The 21,424-nt window shown below is 44.8% G+C and overlaps 1 protein-coding gene across 3 annotated transcripts in view; it reads left to right on the top strand.

Moving 5' to 3' along the window:
• Nucleotides 1-21,424, top strand: part of LOC6725786 — a 52,201-nt gene that overhangs the window by 28,258 nt on the left and 2,519 nt on the right. For 2 of the 3 annotated variants that reach the window (XM_039297828.2, XR_006542123.1), the window contains exons 5-10: nucleotides 10,723-10,857; nucleotides 16,445-17,180; nucleotides 17,922-18,721; nucleotides 18,788-20,948; nucleotides 21,018-21,201; nucleotides 21,256-21,375. In XM_039297828.2, the coding sequence (XP_039153762.1) occupies nucleotides 10,723-10,857; nucleotides 16,445-17,180; nucleotides 17,922-18,721; nucleotides 18,788-20,948; nucleotides 21,018-21,201; nucleotides 21,256-21,375 (4,136 nt within the window). Of the gene's footprint in view, nucleotides 1-9,204; nucleotides 9,430-10,722; nucleotides 10,858-16,444; nucleotides 17,181-17,921; nucleotides 18,722-18,787; nucleotides 20,949-21,017; nucleotides 21,202-21,255; nucleotides 21,376-21,424 lie in introns of those variants that run through there. The other variant, XM_039297829.2, reaches the window with a different exon arrangement.

Genomic DNA, 21,424 nt, shown 5'->3' with positions numbered 1-21,424 from the left:
ACCGGACGGTGTTATGTTTCATAAAACATGCAGAAAGGGGGTGGCAACAGTGAAAAAGAGTGATGAAAGGGCAAGAAGAAAGGGGGTGAAGAAAGAGTGTGGGAAATGGAAAAATGAAAGACGTTCTGAAAAAGTACACTACATATAACTATCGCTTGCTAATGGTAAGAAAAATGCTAAAACTAAAAGTAAAATAGTTGATTTCCTTGCTTGATATTTTTAATTTGATTGAATTGACTAGTACTAGTACTAAAAAATGACTATTGTTCAGTATTTGTTGTGCTTGAGCGAAGATATATTTTGGAAAAATGCGCACCGGAAACCGGAAAAGCAAATCAGGTGGCGTTTTGCCTCAGTGCAGCTGTCACTGTCCCCAGGGTTTCCACATGGGGCATAATGCGTCATCGTCGCCGGTGGCTTTATATTTACCGTTACACCGGTTACTCACACCCATACCCCCATACCCATACTCATACAGAGACAACTGCGTCGTCACATGTGCGCAACAAATTGCGTCTGCCGCTTTGAATTTTTGCGGTTACATTTCCGTTGCACCGGCGGGCGACAACAGCGACATCGACGGCATTTCAATAAGCCAAAAGGAAAGCGGTACCAAGGGGGAGGAGGTGAAGGGGGCGGAAGGAAAAAGGGACAGTGAAAGTTAAGAGAAGAAGGCTCAGATGCAAGAAGGACTCGAAGAATCGAATCATACAGATGCCTTCCACGCACATTGGTTTGCAACGAATATTTCACTCGCTAAAATCAGGAAATTCGAAAATACAACTAGAACTTGAATTTTAATTCTAAAATATGATTCTTATGTTTGAAAGTTTGAAAGTATTATATTTAAGTTAGTGATTTTAGATTTACTTATTTGCTTTTGGCTCCACTGTGCCGGCATCTGCAGCCGCAAAGTGTGCAATGTGAATGGGAAAAAAATATAAATCTGATTTATGCCCCCTGGCTATTGCCGGCCCCTTGGAAAGTGGCCACATGTGGGGATGCTAGTGTGAGATAGAGATTGGAAGAAATCGCAGCAAATTCGCATCAAATTTTCATATTTACTATGAATTACAAATTGTCAGATTATGGAAATGGTGTTTTGCCTTTGGCCCAGCTGGGAATAAGTTTTTGGTTTAGCCTCTTACGGTTATTGATCTTGCACGCCACACATGATACACTGGAAAAAACGATGAATACTACATATAATGGATAAATAAATAACATATATTAACATTAACTGATCACCCAGTTTAAGCGAAAAGCGTAGTGTGACCTTGCCAGCTGACTAAAACTAGATTTTGTGTGACCGTTTTATTACCGAGAGGCTTCTATATGTTTCTCTAGTAACAATTCTCTCAGTGTACGTACATGATTGCTCATAATTCGCACGTGTGTGTGTTTGGTCTGTGCGTCGTAGTAGTTAAGATAGATTCTTGTTGATGTTATGACTCATGGATGTCTGCCGGATAGAGGAATAGATAGAGTCATAAGAGCGGATAGAGTAGTGGGCATGGGGCGAGAATTTCTTTTTTTTGTGCCAGGGTGGAGGATTAGGTGGCCTGGATGTTTAGCTGCTGCGGTCTCCCTTTGGCATAACCTGATACCCGGGCAAAGCTATTCCATTCCAACCATAATACCTGTGGACAAATAACTACAACAACATCCGAGTGGGTTTGGGTGCGCATGTAGCATATTTAATGACAAAGGAACTCGTGTCAAGGATTACTAATTAGTGTCTGGACGTTGACGACCACGATGATGTTGCCCGGCTGCTCTCTTGTTGCTGTTTATGTCCTTCGCCTTAAGTGCACACCCATCCATCCACCCATCCACCCATCCACCAAGGCAGGCAACCATCCAAAACCCAAAAATGGGATGGCTCAGGATATTTTCGTTTATATATTTGCTTTTTAAATTGACTTTGGGCGCGCTGGCAAATTGAGTTGTCCAATGGCGTCTGTCTGATAAGCGTGTGCCATGTTCCAAGTCTTACCTGCGGCTTAAGTGAAATTTCCTCGAGGGTTTTAATAGCAGAGGTGGAGAGGGGCTAGGTTGGGTACAGCATGGGGGATTACACTTGTCCTTTCAGTGGAGATGGGTGGCGAGTGGGTGGTGCCTGTTTAATTGCAGTGGGGGCACATTCTCGGTTTGCATTAGTGGCTCGTACAAAAATGTGCGCCATTTGCGGCTGCTGCCTAAGCTGATTTGTATTTAATGAGCTGTATATCCTCAAACACACTCACGCTTGGATGCACAACGAAAACATTTGTTATTATAAATTGTTGGTCATTAAAAGAGCATTAAAGAGGCGCACGGATATCATAAGATAGTTGTGAAAGCATTCAAATTGCGTATGCTTGTTTTACAGTGTAATTTTAGAGCATGCTTGTAAATACCATTTAGAATTTGAGTTAATTAATTATTTTTCTCAGTGCATTTTGGTACAGACAGGCACTTATAAGGGCAGACAAATTGCCGTTAGTCTCGACGGCGAAATGAAAACATTTACTTGAGGGATGGCGGGATTAAGGATGGAAACCTGAAATGGGTGCTGCTCCTGCCACCTGTCAGCGACTTTTCCACTCGCCGAAAAGCATCAACCTCACATCATCGCCAATTATTTGTTTATCTTGCGGAGGCCAGTGGGTGTTATGGGTGCTTTGGATGAACTGGGTGGATCACGGCTGGCTGGGATTGGTGCTTTCTTGCTGGCATATCCACTGAAAACCCGTATTTGCTTAGCATTATGCCGAGCTCCGTTTTTTTTTTGATGTTTTAACCCCGCGGCCAGAGCATCATGCTCTTAACCCTCGGAGTGGAGATTCATAAATTAAATTCCTCGAATATTTTGGCAATTGGAACATTTTGAGACATCTCCAAAAGCAGGCGAAACGGAAGTTGTTTGCCTAGCAACAATTACGGAGTAGCAGCCTGGGCAAACCCACAAGTTATCCATCTGGAGTTTGGAGTGTAGCCATATTGAAATTTAATCTAGTGAAATAATATTTGAATATGAGTGTTGGGTGAATATGGGTGGGTTTATACATACGTACACGTGTCTAAACATGAGCTAATTAAAAGCAAAGTTTGCTTAAGAAGTTTGAAGTTTTATATAATCCAAAAAAGTTGTTGAAAAATCGATTTATTCTATAAGAATGTTAGCGAATACTTCAGGGAATTTTAATTATTTTATAAACATTTTTAGCTTTTACCATCTATATATTACCTATTTATTTTAATATGAGCTTCCTGCCTTAAAGTTCATCTTAGCATTCGGAGATGTTAAGCCATCTCCTCTTTTTCGTGCGGCATTAAAAATTAAATATTTCTTTTCAATTTGGCTAAGCAATCTTTTCAATTTGCCAGCCATAAATTTGCAATCCAAGGCTGGCTCTGTGTTCCGGAATAAATCTAGCTCATTGCCATGCTTTTTTTGGCAAAGGAATTTTGTGTGAAAATTGTTTTGCACTCGCGCTGGACTAATAACAATGACAAGGATGTGGCTAAGGATTTGGTTGGGTCCTGCCACTTTCCGCGCAGCAGTGGCTGAGTCATAGACAAGCCATTAACTGCTCGGTGGGGTAATCCCGTTGGCCTGAATGGGGAAATGTCCTTGCCGGAGTTCCCTTGCCCCTTGGTTAGCAGCTGCCTTTTGGCGGCGGACAAAGCTTAATCGACTTTGCCGACATTAAATGCGTGCGGTTAGCCAAGCCCAAAGTTGGAAAACCCCCCGCACTCTCCATCGGAAAATGGCGTGAAAAACAGTTTTTGCCCCCCTTGTCGCCAAGCCAAAGAAGAACATCCCCCTTTGGACTGTTGTATTATTTATGCCCATAAAAATATTATTGCCATTTTTTCGCATTTGGATTTCTTTCTGCGAGTCTCCGCTTATTTTATTTTGTAGACGTCATGGTGGAAAAACCACCCAAGGCACACAACGTCTTGTCAAATGTCAGGCGTGAAGTGTTTGTTGATGCGCTGCCATACAGGATATACATACATATATGTATATACATATATATATATATATATGAGAATGATATTCAGAGGGGGAACCCCAAGGAAGCGCCGGAAATGCTGCGTAATTGGACCCATATGCTCAGGAATGCCAATAGTGGCTGGAGTGGGAAAAGGGATATGGCCCTGGCCACCACATCTTGGGTAGTTTTTGCGTGGTGGTCTCGGTCTTTCAATGGTGGTGACATACTGTGGAACCTGCCATCGTACCATCAAATGCCAGATTAGTCAGGCACTGTGACTTCCACAAAAAAGGGTTCCTGCCAGGAACCACAACAAAAAAGTGAGGTTTTTTGAGAGGGAATCCAATTGGGCTGTTTTTGGGGCTATGGTTTGTGGTTTACCCAGACAATTGCTCCTGTTTTTGGACCAGAATCTCCTGCTGCGAATGGAGAAATATTCTAAAATGGTTGAGCTTCTGGGGAAATTCTGGCTAACGCAATGACAATTAAGGGTAAGTTACTTTGGCGAAATGGATTCTAAAATGAAGAAGCTGTTTTTGCTTGTAGGTAGATACATTTACATATATACAATATTATATTTTATGGCTTAGAAGTTACAAAGGGATCAAAAATATTGCAATCTGAATCTAACCCCACTCAATGTTCTACCTTGCTCGTTAAATTTTTACAAACCGCGACTAACTGCCTTTTCCAAATCAGCAAAAAACCATTGGAAATCACCATCGCAGGGAATACAAATCAAATTTGGTCAACGGCATGGCACCTAAATTGATGAAACAACCCTTAAAAGCCGGCAAAAAGAAGGAATGGCGCGGATTAGATAATGGCCAGTGGGCACTGGCCTCGGATGTTGTTGGCTGACCTAGCCCACAATCCGCAGTCCATAGTCCATAGTCCATAGTTCGTAGTCTGCAGTCCGCAAACTGCCAAAGTTTGATTGCATTTTGAGGTTAGCGGCTAACTGGAGCGACTGTACTGTAATTTCCGATCTGGGCTATAGGAATTGGGAATGGCCATTGGGTCTCAATTATGGCCACTCGGCAATGGGCAATTCATTTGGCCCCGCCACGTAATGTCCATTTAAACAAAGAAAGGCAGAAAGGGGGGAATGGCTGGAAATATTCGCAAATAAAGTGGCGATTGGATATTACAACTTTCCGGTCACTGCATTTCTGCAAAGTTCACAAAACTACAACACTCGGTACACAAGCGGCCATCCACTGTTGAGCCACCCACCAATGGCAACCCATTGAGCCACTCAACCCACCACCCATCCACTCGATAAAGTGCCACCCGCTCAACTTCTGCTCCCGTGAGCAGAACAATTTCCAATGTTCGCTCAACTGTGGTGGCAACGAAAGGAGCCTGAATACGTCGTATACAAATGCCAACTGCAGGACTATATGTATGTGGGACTATGGAACTACAGTACTAACGGGACTATGGGACTACGACTACGGACCGGAAACAGGAAGTTGGCTTCGCTTTGCACTGGGCCAAAAAAAAAAAAAACAAAAAAAAGGAGTGAGCAGAAAAGAAAACAGAGTGGGCGGCGGGCGAACCAGTACGTTTGGCAACACATGTGTAGTATTTAAAACTCAAGCGGCCTTGGTCAGCGGCCACAAATGAATTTATTTATTTTACGGTCTCACTTCGCCATCTTCTTGTCTATCTAGCCGTTAAATACCCTACCAAAGAGTATGTACAAATTATTAAGTAATAAGTAATGGAAAAGGATTACAGAGATTTTGATTATTGCTTTCGATTTATAAGTATAAGCTAAGCAGAAACTAAATTTTATATGTGGCTATACATATTTTATGATGAATGTATAATATCTTTATAATTCCTTTTTTTGTGGACTTCTTAGCTACAGGGTATTACGCGATTCGTTTCCGGCATCGATTTGTTTTTTGCTTTACTGGTTTCCGCCTGGTTTTTTGTGTGATTTTCATTGCATTTGGCCAAACAATTTATGTGGCCCAAAGGGGTGGTCGTTGTCACTTGGCCAGAGCTTGAATCTGGACAGGGATGTGCCTGTGCCTCTGCCTGTGCCTGTGGATGGTGCACTCCTGATCTCCAGCCACCCTTGACTCGCTGGCAAAGTCAAAGTTGTCTACCGGCACGCATCGCATCGCGACTGGTTTGAGTGTTGCGACATTGAAATTTATAGACCACCAGCCTCCTGTTTCGGTTTTGGTTTTGGTTTGGGTTTGCGTGTGGGTTGGCGTCTGCTCCTGGCAGTCAGGTGGTGCGCATTTCAAGTGGTGCACAGATACGTTTACAACGCACCACTCATCCGCAGCTTTCGTGTCTGCGCTTTAAACAACAGCAAACGGCGCACAAAAAAAAAACAAGAAAAAAAACAACATAGAAACACATCGAAACATACCGAAAAATATTTAATTAAAATTTATGTGCAACCCCAAAAGCAAAGTCAGCGGGCAATCCCCCTCCCTCCACCTCACCGAAAGCCACGGCAAGTGACGGCTGCAGTCGAGGGAACGCTTTTGACGATGACACCCTTCAGCGACCTCCCTCAACCTCCAGCAACCTGCAGAATCCGCTGGGGTTGAGCACTTCAAACTTTGCTTTTTACCGCTTTGCTCCAACACTTGCAAAAAATTTCTGAGAAATGCATTAAAGAAGCGGGAAAAACTGCTGGAAAATTAAGAAATGATTAGCAAATTTTAGGCATAATTTGATTGCTTAGTTGTAGGATTTTACTAAGTTACTCTCTCATGACCTTTTTTTTAAATTAGATATAGAAACAAGATCTATTGTGGTTTTTCTTTGAGTGTAGCTCCTGTCTGCTGCTCCCAAATGTCCCATTGACGAGGCCACGTCGGCCATTTTTAATGGTTCCGCTGCAGAAGGACGACCCCCCTACGGTTTGGGGTTTTTTTTTTTGCAGGGACTCGTGGAGAAGCGGAAAAAATTAAAAATATTTTGCATACTTGCCGGCGCATATGCCGCAAAATGCTTGGCCGAAGAGCTATTAAAAAGTTTCCAAACATAATGAAGGGAGCCGCCACAAATACATACATACGTACATATATACAATAGGGGAGTCCCCTTTTTCTAGGGGTTGGAAAACTGTGCGAGTGTTTGTTTGTGTGTGTGTTTGTGCGTGGAGTGTGTAAACACTTCGCGAAGCAATTGCCCGGTCAGGAGGCGGAAATTTACCTGTAATCGGCCACGCATTAACCAAACAAATCAATTGAGCGTTAAAGGCCAAAAGGCCAACAAGGCAACAGGGGATTGAGTGTGGGCTTGGGTTTGAGCATGGATACCGAACTCCTTGTGTTACACCCGTAATTGGTAATTGAAAGTGGCCCATTCCGACGAGCTAATCAATCAAGAGTGATAGCAGCAAGGTGCCAGCTTGGAACTGGAATCTTGGATCGGGGCGGTGAGCTAACCCCAATCGATTAATCAATCAATCAATCAATGAAACAGCCAGACAGATAGCCAGCTTAACGGATTGCATAGCAAAGGTCAAAGGGTTCCGGGCTTTTGGTGCCAATTAGCGAAGCTCAACATCTGGATTAAGGCCGCGAATTAGCGATTGAGAGTGACAAGGGCACAGATTAGCCACTGATATCGACCAAAGTTAACTCGGATGCCAACTTTCGTTTGCAATTAAGATTGCCGATAAGTGGTGCATTGAAATGTGGAGTTCATTAGCGAAGGTAAACAATCGATATTGGTCGGGGTCACCAGCGGTGATGTCAGGCTGCAAACTATAGTCATATCTTTGGAACACTCACTGGCCACAGAAGTCACATTGCATTCAAAATCCATTCATTTATTCAGTGAAAGACTCTGAGGTCAGCCAGAGCAATATGGCTAGAATGGCATTGCATATGAAGCAGCCATCAGCACGAGCGCTTTTGTTACCTGTCGGTGTCGTTTTAATAAAAATCAAAGCCAGCGCAAAATAGACGGATGCTGGATAGGGGACACAGAGTGCAGAATGTGCCACAAGATGCACAAGATTTTCTGTTTGTGGCAACGCAATCTCCGCAATAAGCCAGCTGAATGGTGGCGAGGACCAAGAACCAAGAACCAAGCACGGAGAACTGAGAGCCCAGGACCAAGAGCTGGGCCATCATTTCCTGCGCGACCAAAATGTGTCACACAAAAGCCAGTTGGCGGCGACAAGGGCAACATGTGGCCAGGACTCGTTGCAGAGTGGGCCCAGTGCCAAAGTGCCTGCGGTTATGCAGGCAAAAAGAGTGGAAATTCGAATGGAACGGCGGAGGCGACACCGAAAATGGCTGGCTGCAACATTTACCTGCTGCAACTCTTGTGCGGAACGAGCGCATTAATGCCGCCTTTAAAATTTATGATATTTACTCAGCCAGACACAGAGAGCCAATGAGCCCAGAACCCAAACATCCCTTTGCCCTTTGCCAACACGATGGAATCAGTGGAGTGGGTGGATGGTTTGTGCAGTTTGCGTTTTGCATTTTGCACTCTGCATTTCGAATTTGGCATTTGGCTGAAAGACCCGTGGAGCCGTGAGCCAAAGTGGCAATCACGACGTTGGCCAAGCCAATGAGTTGTGCCTCGGTGAGTCATCGTCTTTTGTGGCTGCTGATTTCGCTTACATAAGGAGCCACTCAACTTTCACTGATTGTGGTTAAGTAAGTTGTGGTTGTAAGTAAATAAAAATGAAATTCTAAAGTGTTCAATTCATTGAAATAAGCCATTTAAATGGTTTCTTGTTAATTGTGTGATTAAAATGTACTTAAGAATAGAAATACCTCTTTTGCAGTAATTGGTAACCTTTTTCTTTGGCCAATAATCCAATCCAATAAATGCTGCCTGTAGTACACGATCCGCAGGCCAACTACTGACCCATGTCAGACGATGTTAACACCTGGAAGGGTCAGACAGTGGGTGCACCAACCGGCCAATTGCCCGGACAAGACACCATCACCAGGTCCTTCCTCCCTTCGAATTGGCCTTTCAATGGACCATCGCATGGCCCCGGGACATCAGCGACAACATCTGTGCACAAAAGTTGGCCATAGTTGGCCCCATTCATACCATGGACGACTAGCCCAGTGCTCCAGCGTTCAGTTTAAGCTGGCTTTCATTTCACTTCGGTGTTCGGCGTTCGCATGTCAACACCTGAGACGTTCGCTATCGGTGGAAATATTTATATATATATATATATTTTGTAATTTTCTTAAGTGTTGTCATCGTGGTTCTGGAAATTATTGGCAACATGTTCTGTCGTCTCTGCTGGATTGATTTTAATGCCGGCGAGGCGATGGTGGAGTGCGCGGGTCCCTGTGGAAGTTGCTTCCACCGCAATTGTGTCGATGTCACCGGGGATGTGGCGCACATCCTGGCCACCGGCGGTGGTTACCATTCCGGTCTGGAATGGTATTGCCGCACTTGTCGTCAACTTTATCGCCTGCAAGTGTACTTCGAGGTAGCTATAAGTGAAGAACGACTCCATCCCACAGATCTTTAGTCCTGGGATTTACGGCAAATTCGCGCTTGGCAGCCCGGAAACTTTCCTTTCTGATTGAATTTGTGGCGTGTGTCTGAGTTTCTCCGCTCGCTTCTCGATGACCTTGTGGCTGAGGTTTCTAACAAGTCAGCAATTAAATTATGCTTGGCTTTTTGATTGCTCCACGGTATATAGGATAATCATAATGGCATTAACGAAATTAGCTTAAACACAACTGTACTTGGAAACTCCAGAAGTAAATATATATACTGTGTGGAAAAGCTTAAGTAATTCTATAAGTAAACGTAGCTAAGGAAAGACAAATTGCAAAAGAGTGTGGTTCAAGACGAACGCTTAGCTTATGCATATTTAATGCAGCCATTCTCAATGTTTTGCCACCTACTGTACTTGCTGCTCGTAACGGATTTTTAAGTTGTATCCTGTGAAATGACCAGAATAAGTTTGGCTTAGGGCGGTAATTTGTTGCCCGCTTTAATCCATCTCGATTCGTTTCCATCAGCTGCTAAGCTCTTCCGCTTGTTCCATCTCAATTTCGCTATATATATAGTATTTATATATATATATATATTTATAACAGGAACCCCTTCTCGCTCCATCACTTAACGTTAATTGCAATACTCAAGACTTTGCAACAAAGCTTTGTACATTTGCATCATCTGTGCTCGAATCTTTAGCAGGTGGAAAATGTGTGGGTCGTGGCGATATGGGGGGAAAGTGCTAACAAAAGAACCAGCTGGAAAAGCATCGTCGCCATTTTTAATTGTAACTGTAATTTAGCCATTGTTGTACACTTTTGATGACGCAGACGTTCAGCCAAATGGCAAGAAGTCTGCTTCTGGGCTTAAAAGATATGGGTAGGGCTGGAAAATGGGGGAAAGCGAAAAAAAAAAGAAAAGCGGGGAAGGTTCACACACTTGAGGTGCACGTGTCGTGTCGTTATTGTTTTTCCCTCGCATTTTTTGTTGTTGCTGTTTTTATTCAGTTCAAGGGTATGCATATGCAACGTGGCATAAGCTGTCAAAAATTAATTTTAAGGTTTGGAAATACTTTTGTGCATTATTACTATAAATTATTCTAGTAATAAGATTAAGATTTGTTGTATATTTTATTTATTTTAGATCTATAAGTATACAATTTATATAGTAACCTTGTCTTATAATTATCTTTAGCATTAATTAAACAACCATCTATTTAGCTTTTATCTTACGCTGACTAATTGAGCGAATCGCTCTTCTTGTTATGCCATTCCAGATTGCCATCTGTGATGATTACAGCCTGCCCGTAGACTTTGTTAAAAAACGACCGTCCAGCTTTGATCCGTGCCTGGCGGAGGCGATACCAGCGAATCCCGAGCACTGGATAGCCCCCAGTCCGCAAACCGAGTTTGTAAGTCCTTGCTCGTTAAGTGGGTTGTCTGGGTGTGGGGTTGGTTGGTATGGATGCTTTGGCTCGTTGGTGGGGCAATGGCAATTAACTGCTCTGGACAGCTAATTGATAAACTGCACGCTCCAGCGAATCGAGTGGTGGTCTGGGATTTTGGACAAGTCGCATCAACGTCAGCCGCATCAGCAGTGCGTTAATGAAAGGCTCACTCCTCGTTTGGCTTATCCTGCAGCGACAGGCGGACCAACAAAGAGCTGCTCAAACAATGCACGGACTATTGGCTAAATATTGAAAAAAAAGAAGAAAAAAATAGCAGGAAAGCCAAGGCAAAAGGCAAAATATAAGGGGAAGCGGAATTGGAAGTTGGGGCCAAAATGACAAACAAACGAAACTGCCCAGCGGGGCGCTGGCTGACCATAAAAAATGGACACAGATAGGATAATGGCCAAGTTTGGCTGCCAATTCGGCGGCTTTTTAGCCAGATATATAGATGGAAAATCGGGCAGAAAAGTGCATACAAATTTATCTTATTATGGATAGAATATATCATAGAAAAAGTTAGAGAAACCCTTTCATTTTAAAAAAAGTTTATTATATTTTTTGCCAATTTATTTTCTTTTTAATTAATTAATGATTTTCACAAATTATCAAATACACAAGTTATATTTTGTATAACGATTTATACACAAAATGTTAAGTTCATGTTTCTAGACAACTCAAAAAGATTTTCTTTTAGTTTTTTTGGGACAAACTTTTCCAACAAAGTTAGTTAGTATAACCCGATTTGTTATGCCTATATCCTGTCTATTTTTTGCCAATCTAATTTCCCAGCACTAAAGTGAAAGCAAAACGAAAAAGAAAGCGATAGAAAAGCCGCCGCGATAGGAGAAGCGATAACCTCGGGCTGCAGCAAATGCGCCGTGCCACAAATCAAATGATGCCCCCAAAAACCAAAAAATCGCCGTGCCCCCCGACCTCTGAAACCGCCCCCCGGGTGGCAAGAGCAAAAAATAAAATACAAAAACCCCCCAAGGGTGGTACGTCGCTTTTTTTTTATGGCCCATACGGAAATATTTCGTGTTTTGTTCCCTTTTGCATATTGCCTTTTGAAAAGGAAAGCCGCATGAGGCGCACACATAAAACACACAGAGAATCAGAATCAGAGTCAGGAGCAAGATGCAGGGCACTCTTGCCACTTGAAATTCATTTTTATTGAAATTTGTTTAGTTCGCAGTGGGGTTGGTGGGGGGAGGGGGGAGTGTTGCCAAGAAAACAAGATTTGCGGCAGCGACCTTCAGCTCGAACTTCTGTGGATTGAAACAATTTTGAGGGTGGAGTGGATAAATCAGTGCCAAGAATTCAATTCCTAAGATGGCAGAAAGTATCGCAATGTAAAAGAAAATAATTGAAACGCAGTGCTATTTATAAATTAATAACAATCAATGTGTGTAAATATTATTTCAAATATTCATTCACTTGGAATCGAGCTTACTTTAGCTTATTGCTTTTGAGATGCTTTTATTGAATAGAGTGGTACCAAAATCAACAAGTTCTGTTTAAATATCAAGACTATTTAAGAAATATTTAAGAGTTGGTTTTAAATTTTGTGATTAATATTACTTTAATATGCATACCTAACATAAAAAAGATGCCAAATTATGTGCATAAATCATAAGAACTTAAAGCTGATTAATTTTTTAAGCATACAGGAAGTTGTTTGTGCATATTACAGCTAATTAAATGGCCATAAATTTTCTGAATACAATCTTCCTCGAATTTCTTCGCATCTTTTCCCCACTTTTTCTTTATTTTTTATATGCACGTAATCCTGGCCATTTGTCCTCCTTCCAGAGAAAAAAATAAAGAATATTCCGGCAGCAAATGGCCCAAAGCGATAACGTTTAGCGCCTTTCGATGCTCAGCTAGCCGTCCTTTTCTCTTCTCATATATCGCTCTCTTTCCCTCGCTCATCGCTTTCCTTGCTGCATATTAATGTGTGTGTGTTTGTGTAGCCATGTGCGTGTGAGCCTCCTCACAATTATTAATGTAATTTTATCTTATGACTTTTGTTTGCCATAAACATTCGAGAAGCAGAGAGAAAGATAGAAGATAAACAGAGAAAGCAGGCGCTACACTTGGAATAAAATACTGGATAAAAATAATACATTTTTATATAAAAATAATATAAGCTATTATTGTTAAAGGCTTAAGATTAGTTGATCGAAACTATTGTTTTTTAAGTATATTGCTTATAGGGTTTTTAATTTCAGACCTATTTTTATTGGCAGTGTAGCAGCATCCATGTGATGATGCCATAATAGCTTTCACCAGCCATGTGTGTTGGCCATTGTTTTTTTCTTGACTTAAAACTCACGTTTTAATGGAAGCGAACGCGACATTTTTCGATATATGTATGTATGTATGTATATGTCTATCTGTGAAGTGGGCTCTGTTTAAAAAAAAAGAAGAAGTGAGTTTGTGGAAATGGAAGGAAATTCGTTTGGCTTTTGCAGTTGTTGCTATTACTCTCCATGGAGTAATATTCAACGATAACTCAGATGAACACAAAAGGACGCAGCCAGGACACGTTTGTGTACATGTGTGCGTGCTTTTTGTTTATTTCAATAACTTGGCTATGCTTTTTATGTGTGCATGCGCATATATATATATATATATATATATTATATATATATATATATGTTATTTTTACTTTCCAACTCCTCCGAACCGCAAACAAAATATAACAGCGAAGCTAAACGAACAGACAGCGTCAGCTTAGATATCACTCATACGACGCGTTGTACGACGCGGGATGTGCTGACTATCAGATGCTCTTTGAGAGAAGTTTGGCTAATCAAATTTGCTAAGCAATTTTAAGTATTAATTAAGGCAAATGTTAGCTAACTAAAATAACTACCGTTTTTGGTAGAAATTTTGTAACGATTTACCAGTTTGCCATGTCTGATTGATTTCTCAATGCGAATGCACACGTGTAGCAGCTAACGTGTATGGGTTGTTGGTTAAGGGATGTCCAACCGTCATCAGCCTTAGTCGCCAAACAATGGGAATGGCAAAGATGCGAGATAGATTTGCAGACAGGACATTAGACCACCTATTTGCCTCCACCCATTTGCGTTGATTTCTCTTTTTTTTTCATTAAAGTTGGCATAAAAATCACGTTGCTGCGGCAACAGGCGCAGACAAGTGGAGTCGGAAGTTGAGTATGGGTATGGGTATGGAATCCAACAGTTTTCATTATTCTAGATATGCCCCGCCCATCATTCCTTGCCCGATTTGTGGGGGCAATCGTGCATGAGTATATGCCACATGTGTGTGGTATATATATATGCGCTTAAACGTCTGCTTATGTCGCTTGTGGATAATCAAAGGCAAATATTTAAACGGGTACATGTGAATGGATGACTGAAGAGACCCTTTCCTTGATTCCCCCTGGTTAACGGGGCACAACCCCATTATCAGTGTGCCTTGGAAACCCCCCTTTGTGCGCCGGAGCAACGTGGAATAAAAGCCGGAAGGCAGGAGCGCCAGCACTCGGTTTCAAGTTCAAATTCATTAAAAATGTTTTTGATTCGGGCAGAAGAGAGGCGAGGGGCCCACCACTTCTCTCGTAATTTATGTGTTTCAATTAAAAAAGTTCCCGCACCAGCGAATGCATCTGCACTTGTCTCCACATGCAGAACAATGACAACCCTGCGCCAGAGTTGTCTCCGCCAAGGGCCAAACATCAATTTCCGTTAGCAACATAGCAGGACACCCGAGGCTATAACCCAGCCGCAGGACAAGTTTCCAAGTGGACATGGCCCATGTAAACGGAAATTGATGTTTAGCATAATGGCCAGGAACGGAGTCTGGTCATGGGGCAATGATATCCATAGATATCCAAAGATATCAACCAACGGTCGAGCCTCATAATTTGCACACATTTGGATCCTGTGTTAATGTCACCGCTGTTGCAGTTCCGTAATGTCCAGCTATTTGTCAAACTCGACGGAAGTGAATCGATGGGTTGGGCCAGAGCAGAAGGAAAGGATATTGTGATTGACATGGAATTGTTATGAACAAACTAAGGCAGGGAGGCAGGGAAGTTGGGGGGTTAGGACATGGACTATGGTGTATGAGAAAGGAAATCCATCTATCCACGGGGGAAATATCCAGACAAATGGCGGGTGAATCGAGGAGAATATTGTTTCTTTGACTGTCATCATTACGACCAGTTTGTAGTTCAAATTTCAATTGCCATATGATGAGCTCAACGAGGTATAGCATTTCTTATTAGGAACATTAATGTTTTGGCCAAAAAACTGATTATAAGCGAAATTCGGAAAAAAACAGATTTGGCAAAAACTTGATATTTACAAACGGAATTTTAGTTATAACTCCGCTAAAAATTGTCATATAGATAAAAGAATGACTGTTTTGTGCAGCTAATTACCAATGATAACGATCCCTATAACTTTTTGAAGAATTTAAGAAAATAATTTTTGGGTCAATTTTTGCATTTTTTAAAAGGGGTAACATCATAAAATTTGCAAAAATTGGCCAAAAAATAGAATTTTCATTTTTGAACACAGTTTGATTGGAAATTTAATTACGAGCTCAACGAGGTATTACATTCCATATTCAGGCTTCTATTTTTAAAGTTGTGGCAAAAAACGTTTTATGTGATGACCGAAATTCGGAAACACGGCTTTTGCCAAAAACTTGATATTTACAAACGGAATTTTGGTCATAACTTCGCCAAAAATTATCATAAAGATGAAAAAATACCTGTTTTGAGCAGCTAATTACCAGTCCTAACGATCCCTATCACTTTTTGAAGAATTTAGAAAAATTTATTTTTGGGTCAATTTTCGCATTTTTTGTAAGGGGTAACATCATCAAAATTTGCAAAAAATGGCCAAAAAATAGAAGTACAATTTTTGGACACAGTTTGATTTGAAATTTAATTACGAACGCATCGAGGTATGCCATTTTATATTCAGGCCATTATTTTTAAAGTTGTGGCAAAAAAACGGATTATTTATTGCACGAAATTCGGCTTTTGCCAAAAACTTGATATTTGGAAATGGAATTTTCGTCATAACTTCACTAAATATAAATAAATTATAAATAAACCAATAAGTTTTAATATAGATAAAATAATAACTGTTTTGAGCAGCTATTTACCAGTGCTATGATTTGGATATGGAATACGAACTCATTGAAGTATAGCATTCCACAATTAGATAATAATTTTTTAAATATCTGACCAAAAAACTGGCAATTTACCAAAATTCAGTAATAAGTACAACTTACGTAACGTATACGCCACCGATCCCAAATGAAAAGGAGGTTTAAAAAGTGTTGCCTGCTTCTGGGGGAAGCTCGATTCGATTTTCTGACCGGCGAAACCCAATAAGCGCCGCAATCGAGTCGGCCACGCACATTCCTTTATTCTTTTCAATTAAATGCCAAACAAATTGGAAATTGAAATGCAAATCAAATTAGCCCCGTAACAAATGCTAATGCCCCTCTCCTTTCTTTTCGCCCTTTCTTCATTTCCGTTTTGCCTGCTGTTCGAACCAAACAGCTGCCATTCGGTGAAGCCCAACAAGCGTTGCAGCTACAACCAGCAGCAGCAACAGCAGCAGCAACAACATCCGCAGCAGCAGCGGCAAACGCAACAGCAGCAGCTCCCCAACTACCGCCCCCGCTGCCCGTTACCGTGGCAACATTGCCCACTCAGGCGGCGACGGCAGCAGCAGCAACAGCTGCGATTTTGGCCACTCACCAGCAACAGCAGCAGCAGCAACAACAGCAGCAGCAGCAATTGCAGCAGCATCAGCATTTGAGCAGCAGCAACAACAACAACAACGGCGGCAGCACACACGGCCAACAGCATACGCACAGCAACAACAACAACACATTGCCAGTAGGGGCACAGCAGCAGCAGCAGCAGCATCAACAACAACGTGCAACATTGCAACATCCACCGCTGCCCAACAGCAACATCAAGCAGGCATCGGTGAAATTAATCGAAGGATATTCAGATCCTAAGGATACGCGCAATCACAAGAAGGTCTACCACAAAAAGGCCAAGAAGCGCTCGTCTACTGGCCACAAGCGGCATCAGCAACAGCAGCAGCAGCAGCAGCAGCCGCATCAGCAGCAGTTGCAGCAGCAGCAACAGCAGCAAACGTTGCCAACGCCCAGAAGTGCTCAGCAGCAACAGCAACTGCAGCTAAAGTTGCAGCAGCGGCATTCCACCTACAACAACAACAACGGCAACTCAAGAAAGGATAAACGCAACAGTCAATACAATTCAGGTATGCAAAACGATAAGTAAACTATTACTAAGCACAGCTAAAGCTAGTTACTAACTTTAAGCTCGATTACGACATAATTGAAAATAGTATGGCTTGAGTTGCACTGGGCACATATATATTCACAACTTTTGCAAACTTTTCTCAACCGAAAAATGCCTCTTTAAATCAATAATCAAATTGGAATCAGCTAAAGTTCATTAGGCGTTCATGGTCCAGGGATCTTTGCAACCCAGGCGAGAGGAGTCCATTGCAAGTGGCCAAGCAATTAGGAAAACCCAAAGGCGGTTCAACTTTTCTCGCTGCGGCTACTTCGATTATCCAAGCGTAAAATGGAAACTGGCAGGCTGTGATTAAGGGGTGCAAAATAGGGGAAACAACTGCAGAAAGATAGAGATGCAGTGGGTGTGGAAGTGGGTAGAGTGAATCCACAGCCATGGAGACAGTGGAGCAAGCAGCGGGCAGCCAAGCGCCAAATAGACTGCGTCAACTCCATTTGCGTTCCGATTGCGTGGCCCGCGGCGCCGCAATGTCGTCGCAGCGACTTAATTAGAAACTGTCAGCGCCGTCTCAGTGCCTCGGAAAATAGAATCCGCATGTAAAATTAAGCAGACGCTGTCCTTTTGTAACCAGCTTGTTAAATTGGCCAAATAGGTGGGCGGGTAGCCTTATTGAATAGTTTTAAAAGCACTTTAATTTGCTTTTAACCTCAAGTAACTAACTTTCTTCTGCGACCATTTGCAGACTCCTCGGCTCCGAAATCCTCCGACGACGAGGCGGACATCGACGAGGAGGTTGAGCAGCAACCGCTGCCCGTGCCGCAAGCACCTGCCCAGAGTGCTCCGCAACCAGCGGCCGGTCTCAACTCGCCGGATTCCATATCCGATGACCTGGTGCGTCCGCTTCCACCGCAACTGCAGCGCAGTCCGCGCAAACTGACCGTCGCTCCGGCGGAGCACAACAAGCGTCAGCCCTCGCCCTACTACTACTCCGATCTGCTCAAGAGTCGTGACAAGGACAAGGACAAAGACAAGGATAAGGACAAGGACAAGGACAAGGACAAGGACAAGGAACGGGACAAGGACAGGGAGGACTTCAAGCTCAAGTGTCGCCAGTCGACGGCCAGTGAACCGCCGCAGCAAACACAGACGCAGTTGGGTGGCTACCGGAAGAGCTCCAGCTTGGATGTGCCGCCGGCGGAGGAGCAGCCGGAAGCAGAGAGCCACGAAGAGGAGGATCCCAGGACGGGACAGGACTCCCAATCCACGCCCAAGCGATACAGTTTCACTGAGGAGGGTGTGCACATCATCCGCTGCGAGACGCCCAGCACCAGTACTTCCGAGGAATCCGATTGCAGTGAGTGCCTCAAGCGCCGCGAGTGGCACGCTCGTGCCTTAGCCTTAGTCCGCAAGACCTGCAACGTTCAGCCAAGGAACCAGAATCCCACTGGCAGCGAGCTCCAGCTGCAGCTGCAGCATTGCGACGCCGGCGAGGGCGAACTGCTCAAGTGCTGTCCACCGCCACCGGCTCCAGCGGAGATCCAGGTAGGTTAATCAAATGAAGCCACTCTTGTAATCAAATGTTATATAATCTCTTTGCTTGGCTTACAGGCTCAGGTCCAGCCGATGCCACCGCACCGCCTGCTGGGACCAGCAGCCGTGTGCGGAGCCTGCATCACATCCGCTCCTGCCTCCTCCTTGGCCGGCGGACGGGGCAGCGAGCTCGGCGATGATCTGGAAGAGGAGTACTTCCGGCCGCGCAGCATCTTCTATGTGCATCCACATGGCGTCCACGAGTGCGTCGAGTGCGCCCAGCCAGCCCAGCCTGCGACTGTTCAAGCGCCAACGCTGAGCAATCCATCGCTCGATATCTACGGCGACGACGAGGACGAAGTGGACGGCGACGAGGACGAGGACGAAGAGGACGACTCCGAGGACATCATGGGCAGCCGGCGGCGGCAGATCTATGAGACGGCCTTCGACTGCAAGATAGCCAAGTCGGATGACGACCTAGATGAGGTGGATCGCATTACCAATTGCTCGGTGTTGCTGCAGTTGAGCAATGGCAACGGTGGTGACATCACCAAGGTCACCAGCTCTTCCAAGGCGCGGGCCGAGTGCAAGCGAGCCAAAAACTCCAAGAATCAGGCTCTCCAAGAGCAAACGGGCGAGGCCCATGTGCAGGTGCATCATGTGGAGGCGGAGCTGGGCAAGCTGCAGCTGAGTCAAGTGGACCAGCAGAATCAGAATCAGAACCAGAGCCAAAACCAGCAGCATGGAGTGAGTGCCACCGGTAGTGGAGCAAGTGCATCCAGCACGCAGCAGCTGCCCGTGCGGGGATATACCCCATCGCCGCCATCGACGGCTCCGCTGCCGATGAAATTTCCCGGCAAACATGATCGCTACCTGAACATGAACAGCATCAGGAGTGCACCCAATCTGCCCGCCGCCAATCCAGCGCATCCGCGTCTCCGGGATCTCCGTCTGCCCATCCAGTCCATGCGGCATCAGTGCGGCGGCAGCAGCAATGACAACAGTCTCACCGACAGCGCCTACGTGAATCCGCCCTCGACCAACTCGAATTCGAATGCGGCATCGGCTTCCGCCTCGGCCTCCGTCTCGGCCACCGGATCAGCAGCTCCCCGCCGACCGCGATCCTTTGTCCTGGAATCGGGCCGTGTGCTGGAGCTGCGACGCAGTGCTCAGGGCCATCAGGGTGGTCAGTCGACCCACCATCACCATCATCATCATCACCATGCGCCGGGGAGCAGAAGAAATCGCCATGGCCAGGGCCAGGGGCAAACGACCGGTGGTGGCCACAACTACAGCAGCACAGAGAGCATTGCCACCTCGAGCAGTGGCGGCAGCATGGAATCGCTGCGTTCCAGCACCAGCGAGGGCAATCGCAGCACCTCCAGCTCCGAGTCGCGGCACTCCAGTTCGCTGAGCTCTCACAGCTCGGAGAGCGGCAGTGGTGGCAGCGGCGGTAGCGGTGGCTCCAGTGTGGCCTATCCCCTGCGACCGGCTCCCCTGCTGCTACATTCCAAGCTGCACATCCTGAGTCCCATTTCCGACAAGTCCTCGCAGGAACCGGCGTCGGCCAGTGCCTCGGAGCAATCGCAGCAGCCGTCCCAGCAGCTGGCGCCGATGGCGTCGCAGGAAGACGATTCCACAACGAGTGGCGCCCCAGCAGGGAACCAAGTCCAGGTGAATGCCTCCTTGAAGCAGCCGCGTAGCAATCGGGGTGCTCCAAACAAGGCCCTGCTCCAGCTGGCCGATGAGCTACTGGGTTCGGATAGCGGGATATCGCTGCATTCCCGGGAGGAGGGAAAACCGCAGGCCTTAGCGCTACAGCGTTTAACGCTGCCCAAGTTGCAGTTGATTGGTGCTGAAGGAACAACAACGTCAGCAACGGCCTCCGGAGCAGGAGGTAGCTCAGCAACGGGTGGCAGTAGCGGCACTGGAGGATCAGGATCGGTAGTTGCCAGCGGATCGACTGGCATACCGCAGGATCTGCGCGATTTGCCCTTTGATATGCCCAAACTGAGGCGACGCAAGACGCTGCAACAGGAGGCCGCCTGCACTTCGGGCAGTGCCACGTCCGTCGATCTCGGCGAGCTGCCCTTCGACATGCCCAAGCTGCGACGACGCCTGAGGGCCAACCAGGCGGAGATCAATAACCTGCTGATGCACAGCACCGAATCCAGTGGCATCTCGCAGGCTTCCTCCAGTCATTCGATGCGCGACGATCAGAAGTTGTCCAGCAAGTTGGGTTAGTTGAACTGAATCTTATTTTTTAGCTTTCTTTATAACAAACTATTGATTTTTATCCCAAATATAGATACGGCACTTTTTCGGCAGAATCTCACTCTAAACCTTAATGAATCGCGACAGGCGACCAAGCAGTTTGGCAGCCTGGATCTGCGGGGTCTCAATAGCAACAAGGAGCTGAACATGAACCTCAGCCAGGGATATGTCACTGCTGTGGATCTAATCGATGTGACCATTCCGCTGGAGCGACAGGGGTAAGTAACGCCACTATGATTCAAGATAATGAATTAATCAACCATATCCTTCAGTTGGTACCATGGTGCCATAACGCGAATTGAGGCGGAGACCACACTGCGTCCGCTGTCCGAGGGATCCTTCCTGGTGCGCAACTGCGAGTCCACGAAGCAGGACTACTCGCTATCCCTCAAGTAAGCATACTGAAGAAATCTTAAATTACTTAAAAATAATATCCGAATC

The sequence above is a fragment of the Drosophila simulans genome, chromosome X (assembly GCF_016746395.2).
Source record: "Drosophila simulans strain w501 chromosome X, Prin_Dsim_3.1, whole genome shotgun sequence".
NCBI classification, from domain to species: domain Eukaryota; kingdom Metazoa; phylum Arthropoda; class Insecta; order Diptera; family Drosophilidae; genus Drosophila; species Drosophila simulans.
Note: the sequence above shows the minus strand (reverse complement) of the source record. Positions and strands in the feature narration are given on the sequence as shown.